At 50.8% G+C, this 18,597-nt stretch overlaps 1 protein-coding gene across 2 annotated transcripts; it reads right to left on the bottom strand.

Annotated features, from left to right (window-relative positions):
- Positions 1–8,221: 8,221 nt before the first annotated feature.
- GCC1 (GRIP and coiled-coil domain containing 1) lies at positions 8,222–15,601 on the bottom strand. 2 transcript variants are annotated; one of them, XM_050952749.1, is made up of 3 exons: positions 15,537–15,601; positions 14,025–15,110; positions 8,222–9,973 (listed from the first exon to the last, which is right to left on the bottom strand). In XM_050952749.1, the coding sequence occupies exons 2-3, from the start codon at positions 15,069–15,071 to the stop codon at positions 8,669–8,671; spliced, it is 2,352 nt and encodes a 783-aa protein (XP_050808706.1). In that variant the 5' UTR covers positions 15,072–15,110; positions 15,537–15,601; the 3' UTR covers positions 8,222–8,668. The 2 variants fall into 2 exon arrangements, with proteins under 2 accessions (XP_050808706.1, XP_050808697.1); XM_050952740.1 differs by having other exon boundaries at positions 15,502–15,594.
- Between the last annotated feature and the right edge of the window lie 2,996 nt (positions 15,602–18,597).

Raw genomic sequence — 18,597 nt, 5'->3', positions numbered from 1 at the left:
CTCTTATACTGGGTTGCACCAGTACAGGGGCAGAAGGTACAGCAGATCCTAGTACCTCAAAAACACTAGAACGCTGTATTAAGTCTTGCTCATAGTCATCTTTTGGGGGGGCATTTGGGGGTAGAGAAGACCCTGGCACGAGTCCTATGACAGTTCTTCTGGCCCGGAGTACATGAAGAAGTGTGGAGGTACTGTGCATCCTGCCCGGAGTGTCAGCTGCACAGTCCCCATCCCCACCTGAGGGCACCTTTAGTACCCTCTCCCATCATAAAGGTCCCCTTCGAGCGAATAGCCATGGACCTAGTGGGACCCCTGGAGAAGAAGGCTCGGGGCCACCAATATATACTTGTTGTTTTGGACTATGCTACTCGCTACCCAGAAGCCGTCCCCCTGCGGAACACAGCCTCTAAAATAGCCAAAGAGCTGGAGAGGATCTTTGCCCGAGTGGGGCTACCAAAGGAGATATTAACAGACCAAGGAACCCCATTTATGTCAAAGCTAATGAAGGACCTCTGTACGCTGCTCCATGTACATACCCTGAGAACTTCAGTCTACCATCCGCAGACTGATGGGTTGGTAGAAAGGTTTAACCGAACCCTCAAGGCTATGATACGGAAGGTAGTAAGTCGGGACGGGAAGGATTGGGACACCCTACTACCCTATCCTATGTTCGCTATCCAGGAGGTACCTCAGGCTCAGTTGGGTTGTCTGCCTTCGAGTTATTATACAGGCGTCACCTCCGTGGCATACTAGATATCGCCAAAGAGATCTGGGAAGAGGAACCCAATGAGGGGAGAAATATAATAGAACATGTAATACAGATGCGAGACTGGATAGCCCGGGTCACTCCTATTGTATGGGAACATTTAGAAAAGGCTCAGGAGGCCCAGAGAACCCATTACAATCGCCAGGCAAAAGTCCGACAGTTCCAACCAGGGGATCGAGTGATGGTGTTGGTATCCATGGCAGAAAGCAAGCTTCTGGCCCAACGGCAGGAACCCTATGAGATGGTTGAACCCGTGGGGGAAGTAACCTACAAGGTGCGGCAGCCAGGACGCCAAAAACAAGAACAGATTTATCACATCAACCTTCTGAAACCCTGGCATGCACAAGTGGCATGCATAACTGTCCAAAAAGACCTAACCCAGGAAAACAAGCCTTCCAAACAGGTGAGAGCGTCTCCTGATTTAACACCAGACCAGAAGAATGAGGTGTCCGAGATGATCTTCCGGAACCAAGATGTGCTCTCGACAAAACCGGGTCGAACAACTGAGACGTATCACCACATCGTCATGAACCCTGGGGCCAGAATAACAATGAGGCCCTATCGGGTGCCAGTGGCCAAAAGGGAGGAAATAAAAGCAGAAGTGTAAAAAATGCTGGAGTTGGGGATCATTGAAGAATCCCACAGTCAGTGGTCCAGCCCAATCGTGCTGGTGCCCAAACCTGATGGCACCACAAGGTTTTGCAACGACTTCCGGCGACTAAACGATGTATCCCAGTTCAATGCGTACCCCATACCTCGCATAGATGAGCTAGTGGACCATCTGGGTAATGCCCAGTATTTGACTACTCCAGACTTGACAAAGGGGTACTGGCAGATTCCCCTTGCAGAAGACGCAAAGGAAAAGACTGCGTTCTCTACACCAGAGGGTCTTTTTCAATATATTGTCCTCCCTTTTGGACTACATGGGGCCCCAGCTACTTTCCAGCGCCTCATGGATAAGCTATTACACCCGCATAACAGTTATGCTGCTGCCTACTTGGACGATGTGATCATTCATACCCCAGACTGGGAAACCCACCTAGAGAAGGTGGAGGCAGTCCTTGATACCTTCAGGCGAGCTGGCCTTACAGCAAACCCTGTCAAGTGTGCTGTGGGGTTTACAGAGGCCAAATATCTTGGGGTTTTACCAGACCTTTTCCCACAATGTAGCCAAGTGAACAAGTTGGAGGCCATCCAAAATTGGCCCTGACCACGTCGCAAGAAACAAGTCTGGGCATTCCTAGGTGTAGTGGGGTATTACCGACGATTTATCCCCCACTTTGCCACAAGGGCAAGCCCCCTGACAGACCTAGTGAAAGCCCATGGACGTGATCTGGTGAGATGGTCTGACGCAGCAAAGGAAGCATTCACAGACCTACGGACTGCCCTCTGCAGTAACCCCATACTGATAGCCCCTGATTTCACCAAGGAATTTATCTTGCAGACAGATGCATCGGAAGTAGGGTTGGGGGCCCTCTTATCACAGATGGTCAGGGAGGAGGAACACCCAATTCTCTACCTCAGTAGGAAACTCCTTCCGAAGGAACAAAAATATGCAGTGGTGGAGAGAGAGTGCCTTGCCGTAAAATGGGCCATAGAAGCATTGCACTACTACTTGCTCGGGCGCAGATTTGTCCTCGTGACCGATCATGCCCCTCTTCAATGGATGCAGCGGAACAAGGAGAAGAACACAAGGGTGACCAGGTGGTTCTTATCCCTCCAACCTTTCCAGTTCCATGTGCAACACAGAGCAGGGAGCTGTCACGGCAATGCCGATGGCTTGTCACGTGTGCACTGTCTGGCTTTCCAAGCTGCCCAACCCCTTGGTGTTGAGCAAGGGGGAGGGATATGTGACAGATCCAGACCAGTGGGGTACAGGAGTCTGGTAGAGGGCAAATATACTGGTCACTGGATGAGTAGTTTTCTGTTCCCTGAGTGACCAGAGCAGAGACTGCACTAGAGTAATCAGGAAGCTGCTAGAACCAATTAAGGCAGACAGGCTGATTAGATCACCTGCAGCCAATCAAGGCAGGCTAATCAGGGCACCTGAATTTAAAAAGGAGCTCACTCCAGTCAGGGGAGGAGGAGCCAGAGGAGAGGAAGTGCGTGTGAGGAGCTGGGAGCAAGAGGCACAAGGAGCTGAGAGTGAGAGGGTGTGCTGCTGGGGGACTAAGGAGTACAAGCGTTATCAGACATCAGGAGGAAGGTCCTGTGGTGAGGATAAAGAAGGTGTTTGGAGGAGGCCATGGGGAAGTAGCCCAGGGAGGTGTAGCTGTCATGCAGCTGTTACAGGAGGCACTATAGACAGCTGCAATCCACAGGGCCCTGGGCTGGAACCCAGAGTAGAGGGCGGGCCCGGGTTCCCCCCAAACCTCCCAACTCCTGATCAGACACAGAAGGAGCTGATCCAGACTGTGAGGAAGATCACTGAGGTGAGCAAAATCTGCCAATAAGCGCAGGATCCACCAAAGTAGAGGAGGAACTTTGTCACACTTGCTTACATCACACCTGCTAATACAGCCCAGAATGATGTTCCCTTTTTTTGCACAATGTTACACTGTTGACTCCAGCTCCCTTTCAGCAGTGCTCCTCCTAGGCAGTCATTACACATTTTGTATGTGTGCAACTGATTGCTCCTTCCCAAGGGGAGGACTTTGCATTTGTCCCTATTGAATTTCATCCTATTTACTTCAGACCATTTCTGCAGTTTGTCCGGATCATTTTGAATTATAATCCTATCCTCCAAAGCATTTGCAACCCCTCCCAGCTTGGTATCATCACACCAGGCAGAGGCAAAACATGGCCCGTCTCGTAACAGTCTGGAAACACATCCATGGGGTAAGCTCAGTGGCGCTCAGAATGGCTCTGGTCAGTGGCAGCCTGAGCAGTAAAATTACCAGCCTGGAGACCCCTCTCGCCCATTCTAACTCTGGGCCTTATTCTGCCCGACATGCTGAGGTGAACCTTACTTTGTGAATAGTCCTATTGGTTTCAAAGGTGCTACTCAACAGAAGGTTGGCCAAAGTAGGACCACGGAGACTAGGGAAAGCAGACTCCTCCTTCAGACCTCTCAGCAGGGTCCATAGCAGTAACTATCTGCACTTCTTAGGGTATGTCTTCTATTCACCGGACCAGCAATCAATCCAGCAGGGGTCAATTTATCGCATCTACTCTAGACACGATAAATCAACACCCAAGCGCTCTCTCATTGACTCCTATACTCCATCGCTGTGATAGGCACAGGCGGAGTTGATGGGTGGGTGGCAGCAGTTGACTCAGCACAGGGAAGACACCACGGTAAGTCGATTTAAGTACCTCAACCTCAGCTATGTTATTCATGTAGCTGAAGTTGTGTAACTTAGATTGATCCCCCCCCGCGCGCGCAGACCAGGCCTTAAGAGAGATGAGACTCACAAGGCTGAATTCTGCTCCCCGTTACACTGCTAGCAACCTGGAGTGACTCCACCAGACTTCAACACAATAGCAAAAGTCTGATCCCACATTTAATTGAAGAAACTCACTCAGGCCCCATCCTTTCCGCTTATGTTCCCAGAAGCCCAACATCCAATGAAGTGGAGGTACCCAGCCCCTCTTCTCCTGGCACCATCTGATGAAGTGTTTACTCCTTGGTTTTTCGGTCCCTTTCCAAGGTTTCCAGCAGGCACAGAATCTGCCTGTGGAGTTCTCATTTCTTCTGTGAGTTTGCTGGGGGAGCAAATGGCACTGGAGGACTGAGGTTTTCCATTTAACAATCAGTTTCTGGAATGGAATGGAGACCCTTATGCATCACCAAGTCAGATGCTTCCCTTTGTGGTTGGCAAAGTGATCACCACAACAGCAGTCTGCCAGCATGTTATTCACCGCCCAGCCCGATGTTGACTAATATATGCTGGCTAGCATACAAATATATATCATAGTAATCATATGTATTATCTGCACCATATATACATATTGTACATGATGTTAATGTGTGTGTGTGTATATATTATACACACGCAAAGCACCAATAATGTAATAGTGATAGAACCTAATCCGGTCTGTACCATAATCCTGTTCACTTATGCTAAGGATCGCATAATACCTATCATTTGCTGAAGTCAGCATTTGGCACAAGCTGATAGGAAACTTGTCAAAATTAAGACACATTCGTTCTCTGTCACGGTACAAACTAGGGAAGGACCTTCATGGATCAGTACGTGGAATGCTAATGTTCAAAACAAAGCTAAGGAAGGAACTGAACAAGAAGTTATGGAACTGGCACTAACTGATGGGTTGGATTTTAGTGTCGCGTAAAGAAATGGATAACTTGTAAAGTCACATAAATAGCTGCAGCCGAAACCTGTAACTTGAGGAGCACAACTTCTGCATAAGATTAAGGTACCATCGCTGCATGCGACTACTCTTTGGAGACTGGTATGGTCTAGAAACTTTCCTGTATCGCATTAATAAACCCAACGTTGGTCATTTGGTCTTGAGCATATTTCAAACGAAATAAACCAAAGTGTGGTCAGGCAATTGACTATACAATTTATCAACACTGATCGCCATGGAGGAGAGGGGCTGCTTGAAAGAGTAAAACACTATGTACAGGACGCTATTAAATTTCACTGCTCATGCTCTCCATAACTCCCCCACACTCGTTACAGCTGTCACTCAGAAAGCTTTTTCTCCCAAGAAATCTTTGCTGAGACACTGCTCCCATCTGACTGCAGCTGGAAAGCCCTGCATAACTCGTGGGCCTGGTCAGAGCCACTTCCTCAAAGAAGATCCCAATGCAGCATTGTGCCGATTCCAACGGAAGTGCCTAGGAACCCTAGCTGAGCAAAGAACATGTTCTTCTTCAGCACCCAAGCAAACAGCATGTATGTTATACTGACACAACTGAGTCCACTTGGCAACTGTGGCCTGGAAGCATTAAGGGCTGCTCCTCCAACTTTGCAGCATATTGCCAGCCTGCAAGGGCAAGCATGACTGCCTAGATACTCAGCACCACAACCCTGCAGCACTGCCCGGGTTGTGTGCCAGGGAAAGAAGTCTCCCCCAAGGCTGTAGAGCAACAACTCCAGCTGATTAAATTAAACCATCTATTTCCTGTCCCAGTTCCAGGGCTCACCAGTGGAATGGAAACTCAGCAGGAACACCACACGACAAAGTGCCAGGAAGGAAGCTTAAAACAAGGTCAAATGTATGTGCTTACAAACAGGCCCGTCTGTCCTGTGGCTGCAGAACTGGGCTCTAGAATCTCAGCAGTCATTACAAACAAAAACATTTCTTGCCCACTTGGGTGAGAAAACCCTGAAAACGTGAACTGAGTGTAACCAGTACAGGGCTAGGTTCTAGAGTCTGCAAGCAGCCTCCAACAGCAGCTCTGAAAGGTGTGAACTGCCCTGTTTGTTTCAATGTGGTGTTGGTGATTCCAAAACGTAATGGTAGTTTACAAGTCAATCCTATTATACTGTTGAGCATGTTAGCAAAAGATCCAGCAAGTGTGATTATCACAGGCCCAAAGTTCCCCATCACAGTTTTGCAGGTGGGGAGTTACTAAGTAGATTCATAATTTTTGTATTTAAATTGTTAAAATCCTCCATTTTTAAATTTAAATGAGGTTGCCACAGAGTCTCCAGAACGCCACAGAGCCCTGGCACCTTAGGGCCAGCTTGTTGGCAGTTGTTTATAACCAAGCCAGCGTTTACACTTACAGCCTCTGCTGAGGACGTCCAAGTGCTTTACAAACGCTCCTGTGAGATAGGAGAGTCCGATCCCAGTGTCGATCCGGGAACAGGCCCCAAATCCCTGACTCTCCAGATTGATCCTTGTGTAACCTGATCAAAACTCGGTTTAATGATGCAGGATTTGAGGCCAATAATTATCCACCAGATCTGTGTGTAAACTGAGACAGGCTCTGATATACCTATGCAACAAAGGCATCAGGGGTTAAATTCAAAGCTGAATGATGGGGAGGGAAGCTAGAACTTTAGCTGTGTTACCACCACAGACTAGAAGGTGCCACCTTGTGATCTGGGTGCGCCAATGCACTATGGAAAGGAAAGTGTTAGCTTCATACATTTGGGTACTCAGACAGCCTCTATCCTTTCCGCCCAGAAAGGCAAAGCTACCCACAGAAAAAGGAAAGGGAACTTGCTGAAAGCTCGATTCCTGTCTACTCGCACGCCTGTCACGTCGGGATCCATTGCCGGGGGTGGGGAGAGAGAGGAGAATGAGAAGAGACAGAGGTTAGGGCAATCTCTAGTTCAGCACAGAGAAATACAGGCTTGACAGTGTGGGACTTGCATGTGAAGAGGCTTCTACTTCCTAACCAGGCCAGCCATGGGACAGTTGTCCCTTACTCCCAAGTGAGAGCCAAGGATGTCCCTTTCAATAGCTCAGCTTCTGTAGCACACTCAGGCGAGGAAAAAGGACTGGGTCACATTCCCACTGGATATACACACACAGACTCCACCTTCCACGGCAATCCAGAAAGACATGTGTTTTCTACAGACAGGATAGACCAGGACCCAGCCCCCTTGGCGGTGTTGCAGAGCTAGGCTGGTGCATGTTATATAATACAAATGGGATCAGAAGGTGCAGAGACATACACGAGGAAGCAATGGTACCAATACACTTCGCGTCAGACTACCCTTCTCACCCAGCCAGCAGACTCCAATACTCAGAACCCACAGCCTGATCTTCTGCCCAACCCCTTCCCTACCTGGCTTGTTAGAGGCCAGTCCTGCAGCCCTTACTGAAATAAGTAGTGCTGCTGTCATCTCGGGCAAGTCAAAGCCTCACATTGGGCGATGTAGCAGCCATCAGTCTTGCCGAAGGGATCCTGGGCACAGCCAGAAGGAATAGTAATGTTACTGTTTCCAATGCTATATTTGCAGTGGTCCACCAAAGAATGGTATTTCAAACTATTTCAGACCTCTGTCTGCTAATCTCATTTAATCCTGGAGAAATTTTGGCAGAACCTCTGGATTAACGTGATACTCGGCCAAGCCCTCACACACACACAGGTACTTTACTGCAAATCATATTTCCCCAGTAAGCTATTGGGTTCTCTCTGCTCAGACTGTTTTTCCCACACCCTTCACTGCTTCTTCCAACTTCTTCAATAGTTGTGCTCCCCCGTCAAAAATTCTGAACAAAAAGCTAGGTCTAAGAATATCCAGGATAGTGGACAAGCCCCATAAAACCTAAAATGATTGCTGGAGGTCAGCTAGCCATTGCAATCCCAGGCTTTCATCACCACCTTCCTGGGATCTAACACATTTAACACTGGATTCCCCTTTGCCCAAGAAGGTTAGAAAACTCAGATCTAACTTGATGAGACGGGTACGTTGTCCTTTTTGTTTTAGAAATGGCATGGGGTCATTACTCAGCCCTTTGGTTCCCATATTTGGCAAAGCAATTCAGGGTTTTTTTAAATGCTAAGTGATTAGATCACAGCGCTGCCCAATCGGTTAAATGCTTTTCCTTTTATTTTTAGGCCATGAGCCCATTTGGAGTTTTAAGACCCAAGCAAGTGATCTAACTTAGTAAGTTCTCCCCATTCTATACCTGACAGATTTGAAAAAAAAAAAAAGAACATTTGATTAAAAAAAAAATACTGATCTCCTCAGTGGGGACCTCCTTCTATGAAGTCTTAACCCCGAGCGAATTCTTGTGGCATAGAAAGTTGTGGTCCTAGTGGAATTACTGAGATGACAATTTGTTTTTTGGCCTAGTGCTAATTTCACTAGTTTAAAAGCTCAGTACTCTGCTGAAGGCTCCCATGCCCTTGACACACGATGGACACAATTAAGTGCAGAGGTCCTGGGAAGGATGGTTAGTTCTTCTCGTACAGTTAGAAAACAGGAACATGTCACCATAGAAGTAAAGTAGTTATGAGCAGGACCCGCGTTCTCATCTCTTCCCAGAAAGCCACCAACTGCTGTTAGCTGAATGTCTCATAATAACCTGCTTCTCCTCTGGACTGAAGTGCAGTATAGTCAATATGGCAGTTAGAGTCTGCTGACGGCCCAGTGAGTCTGGTAAGGTCAAGAACCGATAGACAATGTTCTTGAGATATTCCAGGTTGGCTCCCTCTCTGCTCTTATCCCTTAAGTTCTTCTGAATATGGTCTTGAAGGGTGGATACCTCTTCCCTATGTTTCTCTTCCTCAACCAAAAGTCTCTCCTGGAGTTGGTGAACTTCCTTCTCCAGTTTGTGCTTCTGCTTCCTTAAGGCTACAATTTCTACCTCTTTCCGGGCCAGCTGCTCTGCATATAGAAAGAAAGTGGTCTCATTGGTGGCAGCAAGATGCAGAGCCTGGGTGAGGTTCTCAGAAGAGATTGCATCCATTAAATCATCACCGCTAATGTCACTCCCTGGTGCTAGGTAGTTTTTGGATCCTTGAAGTCCGTAAGGTATGGCTAGAGACCTCAACTGCTCCAGCTCTTGGTCCTTTTCCGACAGCACAGCCAGTGCTCTGTCCCGCTGCTTGTGCATCTCTTCCTCCAGCTTTAGTGCCCTTTCCCTGTAATCCAGCTGGCATTTCTCTAGGTCCTGTCTGTGGACCTGCTGAAGGTGGGACAACTCTTGCTTCTTGGCTTCCATTTCTTGCTTGTGTTGCTTTTCCATCTCCTCACAGGAGAGCCGAAGTGCAACGTATTTCTCCTTCAGCTCAGCCAGCTGTTCCTGGGTGTCCTCTAGCTCTTTGGCCAGGTTGCCATCTTTGGCTGATTTGTTCTTGAGGACCACTTGTGCTCTCATCTTGTACCTTTCAAATTCCTCCTTCAGTTGCTTCAGCTCTTGCTGGTAATACAGAGCAGTAGCCTTCTCCCCATCCCCAGCCTCAGTGCCCTTTGGCAGCTCCAGCTCACAGAGCTTCTCTATGTCCAGGGTGGGCTGACTCTTCTTGGCTGCCATCTGCAGCAGCTTCTTCAGCTTTTCCATTTTGTCTTTCAGAACGTTAACATCCAGGCTGGCTTCCTCAATGTGAATGTCCATTGGGGATCGGCTGGAAGCAGCGATGGCCAGAGTCTTGTTTTCCAGGTCTAACTGCACAATGCGGTCCTTTAGTTTCTGAATGGTCATTTGGTCTTTTTGTTTGGCTTTTTCGTAAGTGCCAAGCAGCTCTGACACCTCAGAGACCTGGCTCTCCAAGCTGGCCACTCGGCGCTCCTCCATCTGGGCATGCTGACGGAGCTGCTCTTCTGCCTGTGCAGTCTGGAAACAAAAGGAGCACAGACAGGTTACACGTCTGTTTGTTTTATCCTGGAAATTTGTGGCAGATATTAACCTTGGTCTCCTGAAACCCAAGCTAGCACCCTATCCACCAGGCCATCCTTCCTCTCTCACAATCAGGTCTGGGCCATTACACAGCTAGTCTGGCCCATATTTAAAGGACAAATAACAAGAAACAATTTTCTATTTGCATTCCCCATTCTCAAGCAAGAAGTGCTGTTATGCCACACTGGCATTGGCAATGAGAGGCATGCCAGCTCTGGATCTCTTAAGGCCCTGTTTTTCTTACGGGATTTCTCAAAACCTGGGTGTAATCTAAAGGATGCAGTAGACGCAACTGCACTGAGTACAACTGCAGCATCTTGCAGAGCTAGTATCACAGCCAAATTCAAGTAATCTTCTCCACTGGTCAGACTTCCCTGGGAAATCCTCTTATTAGAGGCCATTTTCCAAGGACAAGCCCACAGAGCAGGGCCACCCAGAAAGGAGGGGCAATTCGCCCCAGTCCCTGGGCCCCACAGGGGCCCCAACGAGAATGTCGGAGGTTCCCCACCCACCCATCCCCCGGTGCCTCAGCGCGCCACGCCCAGGAGCGGCCCTGGACAGAGCTAAAGCGGCCTGGCTCCAGTGGGGCCTGAGCTCGTGTGGTAAGTGGGCGGGGCCTGAGCTCTTCCCACTCAGAGATGTGTGGTAAGGGGGAGGAGCTGCGGCTGAGCGGCAGGAGCTTGGGTCCCATGGAGCCATGCCGCTGCAGCACCGTCCAGGGCGTTCTTGGACGCGGCATGCTGAGGCTCTGGGAGAAGGAGGTGGGGATAAGTGGCATGGTAAGGAGGCTGGGGGGGGGGGCAAGAGGAGTTCGATAAAGGGCAGGGAGTCCTGGGGACAGTCAGGGCACAAGAAGGGGGCACAGGTTCGGGGCAGGGGGCAGTCAGGGGACAGGGGTTGGATGGTGGGTGTTCCGAGGGTCCATCAGGAATCGGTGGGGGGGAGAGGTGGATGGGGTCGGAGCAGTCAGGGGACAGGGAGTAGGGGGTTCCTGGAGGGTGGGGTCCCAGGGGAGCGGTCAGGGGACAAGGAGCAGGATGGGTCGGGGATTCTGAGAGGGGCAGTAGGGGGGCAGGAAGTGGGTGGGGGTCGAATAGGGGGCAGAACCAGACTGTTTGAGGAGGCAAAGCATTCCCTTCCCTAAAGCTCATTCAGCAGTTTGAGGCTTGCAGACCGCTATTTAACACAAAGATCCAAGCTGTTATCTTTTCCCTTAAGGCTACCATCCCTTTCACTTCTCGAATGCTAAATTATAGTCTACATTTAATTTTAGTGCCATAGGGAGACTTCAGGGGAGGGTAGCTTCATTAAAATTAGCCACTTTAGATTAACAGCGATAGAGCCAAGAGAGCCATAGGGCAGGGATCACATGAGAAGAGCAATATTCTACACCATCTACCTCCTTCCCAACCCTTCCAAGGGAGACCCCCTTCCCCTGCATTCCCCAAAGCTCCAGAGGGGTTAATTCAGTGGTTCTCAGACTTTTGTACTGGTGACCCCTTTCACATAGCAAACCTCTGAGTGTGACCCCACTCCCCTTATAAACTAAAAACACTTTTTTATATATTTAACACTATTATAAATGCTGGAGGCAAAGCAGGGTTTGAGGTGGAGGCTGATAGCTCACAACCCCCAGTAATAACCTTGTGAGCCCATGTGGAGGCCCAACCCCCAGTTTGAGAACCCCTGGGTTAATTTAATTTTAGCACCCTGTGTCCATTCACATGCATGTGCTGTTTTGAGTATTTCAGTTTTCACAACATATGCTCATCCCAGATTCCCGGAACAAGCTCAAATGCTCAGTTCGTGGAGTATGTACATAAGTTATACTAAAGACAAACCCACAGTAACCGTCTCCAGTTTGTGAGGGATCCCATGGAGCCAGTCTCTAGGAAACTGATTAAATTAATGGAGGTTAAGTCCATTAATGGGTATTAGCCAGAATGGGTAAGGAATGGTGTCCCTAGCCTCTGTTTCAAAGAGGGTGGTGATGGACGGCAGGAGAGAGATCACTTGATCATTATCTGTTAGGTTCACTCTCTCTGGGGCACGTGGCATTGGTCCCTGTTGGTAGACAGGATACTGGGCTGGATGGACCTTTGGTCTGACCCAGTATGGCCATTCTTATGTTCTAAGCTAAACGAACCCAAAGTTATAGAGACTGATATAAGTCAAGGAAACCAGCAGAGTATCAGAAACCTGGAAAAATCTCTGACTGGATGGGCTCAGGCGTTTGGTCACAAGCTAAGGTGGTTCAAAAAATTTGGATTTTTTTTTTTTAAAGAATTTTTTTTGTTTCTTTAAACAATCAAACGCAGCAAGCAGCAAACATTTGGCTACACACTTCTGAAACCCCAAACCATGTTCAGATTTTGGCAGACTAATTTCAGCTTTTCAATTAAAAAAACCACAACAAATTTTGAAGGAAAGCAGACATTGTCTGTGATTTTTTTTCTGCTTTTTAAAACCCCCTAGTTTTTGATCCAAAAAAAGTTTTGATGGAAAATATTTGTCCAATCCTTTTAATGAGCTTTTAGTGCCTTTTACCACTAGCTGATGCTGAGAACCAGTGATACCTTGTAAAGGTGACTTGAAAAGTTCTCTCAAAACTGGGTTTGTGCTGAGATGCAGAAGGTTTTTAAATGTTTATTTTTCTCAGGGCACCCAAGAGGGGGGCAAGTGGGGCAATTTGTCCTGGGCCCCACAGGGGCCCCCACGAGAATATAGTATTCTACAGTATTGAAACTTTTTTTTTTATGGAAGGGGCCCCCGAAATTGTTTTGCCCCAGGTCCCCCGAATCCTCTGGGCGGCCCTGCCACACAGGAGTGCGAGACCAGAGATAAAATGAAATTAACACCCATGTGTTATCTGGTGGAAGGAATTTTCTAGCCATTTCCAAATCCAGAGGGGAAAAAAGAATTCTGGAATGTTAAGAGGAGAAGTTGAAGATTTTATTCTGGAATTCTTTTAGCAGCAAATCCAATTACTAAAGATGATTTCTATCCCCTTTTTAATCTGGGTTTGCCTACTCATCGCTCTCTCCTCCGTATCCTTGGTTTCTGCCCTTCTCTCTCCCTACCTGCATATGACAGGCCTTTGCCCTGTTGTTCCCCCTGCCAGCCAAACTTCACAGAGAGTGATCACAAAGGGGTTCAACAGCAGAGCTTCCCCAGGAATACCATGAAACTTACAAGGACAGCACAAGACATCAGTTTCACGTTGCTCCCACCAACATTGAGGAGCAATTGCCAATGGCAGCACAAGATTATTCTCAATGGAACAGACAAGGGTCCTTGTAGTCTGATATCTGGCTGCCAGGGAAGGTGTGAAACTGTCAAAATGCATCTCATTGTGCATGCGCACAGTACCAAGAAAAGAGGAAAGATTTTTTCATGACCCCAGCTCAACCCCTGAAGCTTAAGAGTTAAAAGCCCTTCTCATTTCACTTTATCTTACTGAGTTATTTACCTCAGCATCCATTGATAGGGAGTTCTGTTAATTTTAAGGTAGTGTTTTGTAAATCATTTCCATAATAATTTCAATTTACACTGCTCTTTCACTGCAGGATCTTGAAAAGTTTTACAAAAGTACAATCACAGGAACTGCCACAATGGCTCAGAACAGTGTTGTATCCACTCCAGTATCTGGTCTCGGACAGTGGCCAGGATAACATGATTCTGAAGGTGGTGTAAGAAACTCTATAATGGACAATTATGGCATACCTGTTCACAAAAGAAGTTTCTTCCTACTCCCATTGGTTAGTGGTTGACTTTTGCCCTGAAGCATGGTAGTTTGTAACCTTACTAAAAAGTTATTCCTTCTAGTGGAACAGTAGATTTTTTGTTTTAATCTCTCTTATTTATGGTCCTATGAAGATGCAGGATTTATGTCAACCCAAACTCATTACAAATCACTATGTACTCACTATTGGTCTCTTCCTATACAAGATGTTGGCTAGTGCACCCTGGTGTACAAACAGAGAATTACCTTTCTCATCTCTTGCAGCAGCTGTGCTTGGAAGTGACTCTTGAGGCCGGACATCTCATCCTGCAGCTCCTGCAGACGGGGGTCTGGCTTGCTGTTTTCTTCCTGCACAGCCTGCAGTTCTCTCTTCAGTTCCTCCACCACCCTGCTCAGCTGCTTGGTCTGCAGTTCAGACTCTTCCACACGGTCAGCCATGTACACTCTTCCAGCCAGTGCTTCCCTGGTCTCCTCCAGCTTTAGCTCCACATCCTGGCGCAAGGTCCTCTCATTTTGCAGCAGCTTCTGTAGCTCCCGCAGCATAATGGCATGGTCACTCTGCTCCTGGGCCCGGTCATGTTGCTGTGTGATTAGACGAGCTTTGGTCTCTGCCAGCTGCTCTTGGACACACTTCATCTCTGCCTCCAACATGCTCCTCTCTTCCTCAGCCTTTTTGCTGGCCTCATCCAGGTCCTGCTTCATTTTTTTCTTGTCTGCTAGGTATGAGGCTTCCATGCGGGATTTCTCTTGGGTGACTGTAGCCAGAGAGCTGGTCAAGGTGGCCAGCTGAGTCTTCAGCTGGAGCACCCTTTTGTCAGCCTCATTAGCAGTAGCGGGCACATCCCCACTGCCAGTGCTGACACCACTCTCTGATCCACTCGCCTCCTCTGATTTCATAAGGGAAGCCCCAGCTGTGGTTCTCTCATCTTCTATCCCCAGTTCAACCTTGGCACTGGTCAAGCTGGCTGCAGTGTCCACACTTGTAGCTGTCCCCATGCTGTCTTCACTATGAACAGAACTCCTGTCATCAGCAGAGTCAGCAAAGGAAACATTGGAGCTGGCAACATCTTCAAGGTGAGCTCCACTCAGGCCAATGTCTGTCTCATGAGACACGGACAACACTTTTAAGCTAGCTTCCAAGGCTTCCTTTTCCTTGAGCAAGCTCTTGTAGGCTCTAACAACATCCTTCAAGCGAGTCTGGTACTGAAGAAGCTGTTTCTTCTGAGATTCGATAGTTTCCAAAAGATCTTTTTTGCTAGGACCGCTCCCAAAGTTCATGCCAAACTTCTCCATGACTGCTCAGCAACTGTTCAACTTTGCTGCTCATGCAAACTGAAAGGAGAGGGAGCAAAAACAGGAGTGAAGGCTACATAAACAGCCCTAGCAAGTCTTAAAAGAGACGAGTGCAGGCGACCCTATGAGACCACAACGCTGGGCTCACTGCAGCCATGGAGCGCTCGGGCTAACAAGCTCGGGGCACAGCCACAGGTATGGGAAGACTCTGAACACCGGAGACCTACCCCAGGAGAAGGCCAGCCCAGGCCCAGGGCTGGACGCTGGGGGACTCGTGAGGTACTCCAGCTCCGTCACGGCCAAACTCCCGCCGCCTCTCCCTGCCCCTCACTTCACCCGTCTGCGAGAGGGGCTCACACCCACCGCTCGGAGGGGCTGCGGGGCCGAGGGCGGCTCGGGGCAGCCCCTGGCCGTAGGACCCCGGACCCACCTCACACCGGCCCCAGCAAGGGCGTTTCTCCTCACCCGGATCCCCACCTCCGGCTCCATCCCACCGTCACCACGCATGCGCGTATCCCATAGGTCCCAGCATTGTTCCCGCCTCTCGCGCCGGCGCGTTCCGCACCGCTTCCTTCCAAAGCGCGTGCGCGTAGGACGCCGGTCCCCAGCCGACGCGTGCTGCTCATGCGCGAATCCTGGTGGCTCCCTACGGACGCACGCTAACGCATGCGCATATCTCGTAATAGCCGTCCAACACTCGCCGCGCCTGCGCGAATCCCCGTGGCTCCCTTCCAACAGTTGCACATGCGCCTGTTGGTCCCGGTTGACTGTAAGTGCGCGAGCGCACGGTCCGGTCTTTCCGCCGCTGACGCTTACTGCGCATGTGCTGATTGCAATAAACTCTGACTCCGCCACTCGCAGACCCGCATGCGCTTCCTGGGGCAGGGCGGGGTCTATGAGTTTGGGGGCGGGGCCTCTTGGTTAGCAGCTGCAGAACTGTGTTTGGAGACCCGGGGCGGTGTGAACGCTTTGCTAGGGAGTCTCCTGGCTAGGGTGATCAGATGTCCTGGTTTTATAGGCAGGACAGTCCCAATTTCTTATATAGGCTCCTATTACCCCCCCACTCTGTCTCAATTTTGCTGGCTGGTCACCCTACTCTGGCAGTGGGCACCAGAGGGGCCCGGAGCAGAGATGTCAAGAGGGGGAGCTGAATTTGCTGTAGACCCTGAGTACCAAATCTGGGGGAGTCCCGAGAGGCAGAGGTGCTCAGAAAGTGGCATGCAGAAGTGTTTTAAAGCCCAAGTGAACGTGACTCCTTCCTTTCTAGGGCCTGTCCTTGCAAGGGGGGCTGTCTCAATGTAGAATAAACCCCTTTCTCAGGCAGAAGGCTTGTTCCTTCGAGCTCATCAGAGAAACCTTAGTCTGCCTCTTGCTCATTAGCAGGATCTCGATTCTGAGGCAGGATACCCAGAACTGTTACGGACAGCTTAATATGGCTTCATTCTAGAATTCAATAGCCCAGTATTAATCGTGTAGTTGTAGTCGTGTGTGACACCCAGGATTTCAGAGACTAGGTGGGTGAGGTAATGTCTGACCTGTTGGTGGAAAAGACAAGCTTTCGAGCTTACCCAGAGCTCTTCTTCAGGTCCAGCAGAAGTTGGTACAATAGAAGCTACTCCCTCACCCACTTCGCCTCTCTTAGGTGGATTAAAGCACTCACCTTATGGAAGTTGGTCCCCATCACTGGAGCCACTTGTGATCGGAAGCTTAGCTTTCATTTTAAAAAACCTTGACGTGCAAAATGCAGGCCAGGCGCACCAGCTGCCCAGGCCGCCCAGAGGTGGGAGCAAGTGGGGCAATTTGCCCCAGGCCCCGCAGGGGCCCCACGAGCCCTGGCCTGGCAGCGGTCTGGGTCTTTGGTGGCGAGGGGCCCTTCAGTCACTCGGTCTTCAGCAGCATTTAGGTGGCGGGGGGCCCTTCAGTGCTGCCAAAGACGTGGAGCGACTGAAGGGCCCCCTGCCACCGAAATGCCGTTGAAGACCCGGCCTGCCACTGGATGAGTACAAGCGGCACAGCTCCCCTGCTTTGCCCAAGGCCGCCTGAATCCTCTGGGTGGCCCTGTAGCTGTCTGGTAGACACCCTGAAACAACAGTTCCAAAAGGCGTGGACTATCCCATTCAGCTTAACTTCAAAAGGTGGTGCCACTTCCGAGGGACAGGACTACATGGCAGGGTCATGGCCCAGGGTGGGAGGCTAATGAGCAGCATGCCTGGAGCTGCAGGAAGCCGAAATTTCGGGGGTGGGTGGGTGGTAGGACTCTCTTGGGAAGTGGGGTCTGGCGGGATTTAAGGCTACAGAGATGTGGCTCTTTCAGGAGGCAGGCCAGCTCCTTGGGGGTGGTTAGCACTTTGAGAGGCAGGGCTTGTGTTGCTAGGGGACGGGGCTATTGTTATGGGACCGGGCTTATTCTTCCCAGGATTGGGCTGTTACTTGCTGGGGTTGGGGAACCCCACGGAGGTGGGGCTGATGCTGCAGGGAAGTGGCGCTCTCAGGAGGCGTGACTAATGGTGCCGAATCAGGGCTTCTGCTCCCAGGGCAGGGCTAGTCCTGCAAGGGCGAGGTCTCTTCCAGGAGGTGGGGCTAAGGCTGATGGCAGCAGAGCTCTTTTGGGAGACGTGATTGGCTAACAGTGTTGGGCCATGGCTCATGCTCCCAGGGGTGGGGCTAGCATTGAAGGGGGCGGGGTTGTTGCCGGGGCTGGGGCTGTTTCAGGAGGCGGGGCTAAGGCTGCAGGGAATGGAGCTGTTTCAGAAGGCAGCCAGGAGCTGGGCTAAGGCGGCAAGGAGGCGGAGCTATGTCAGGAGGTGGGGCTAAGGCTGCTGGGGGCGGAGCTGTTTCAGAAGACAGGGGGGATGGAGCTAAATCAGGAGGTGGGACTAAGGTAGGCGGGGGCAGGGCTAGGTCTGGATGTGGGGCTAAGTCTGCCACGAGGCAGAGTTAAGGTGGTGGGGGCGGGGCTCTGTTGGAAGGTGGGGCTAAGTCAGGGGGGGCTCTGCCAGAAGGCGGGGCTAAGACTTCCAGGAGGTGGGGTTCTGTAGGGAGGTGGGGCTAAGGTGGGCTGGGGGGGCTTTGTCCAGAGGCGGGGCTAAGGCGGCCGGGGGCGGGGCTCTGTCCGGAGGCGGGGCTAGGCGGCCGGGGGCGGGGCTCTGTCCGGAGGCGGGGCTAAGCGGGCGGGGCGGGGCTCTGTCCGGAGGCGGGGCTAAGCGGGCGGGGCGGGGCTCTGTCCGGAGGCGGGGCTAGGGGGGCGGGGCGGGGCTCTGTCCGGAGGCGGGGCTAGGCGGGGCTCTGTCCAGAGGCGGGGCTAGGCGGGCGGGGCGGGGCTCTGTCCGGAGGCGGGGCTAGGCGGGCGGGGCGGGGCTCTGTCCGGAGGCGGGGCTAAGCGGGCGGGGCGGGGCTCTGTCCGTAGGCGGGGCTAAGGCGGGCGGGGGCGGGGCTCTGTGCGGGGGCGGGGCTAAGCAGCCCGGGGGCGGGGCTCTGTCCGGAGGCGGGGCTAGGCGGGTGGGGCGGGGCTCTGTCCGGAGGCGGG

Source organism: Gopherus flavomarginatus, chromosome 1 (assembly GCF_025201925.1).
Source record: "Gopherus flavomarginatus isolate rGopFla2 chromosome 1, rGopFla2.mat.asm, whole genome shotgun sequence".
Lineage (NCBI taxonomy): Eukaryota > Metazoa > Chordata > Testudines > Testudinidae > Gopherus > Gopherus flavomarginatus.
The sequence above is the reverse complement of the archived record's forward strand: the minus strand, read 5'-3'. Positions and strand labels throughout refer to the sequence as shown.

What these genes read in the sequence shown, in the direction of transcription:
- GCC1 (XM_050952749.1), bottom strand. Translation starts at nt 15,071, where the DNA reads ATGGAGAAGTTTGGCATGAACTTTGGGAGCGGTCCTAGCAAAAAAGAT. An exon ending in TGCTGCAAGAGATGAGAAAG is followed by an intron (nt 9,974 to 14,024) that starts GTAATTCTCTGT and finishes TTTTGTTTCCAG; the next exon opens with ACTGCACAGGCAGAAGAGCA.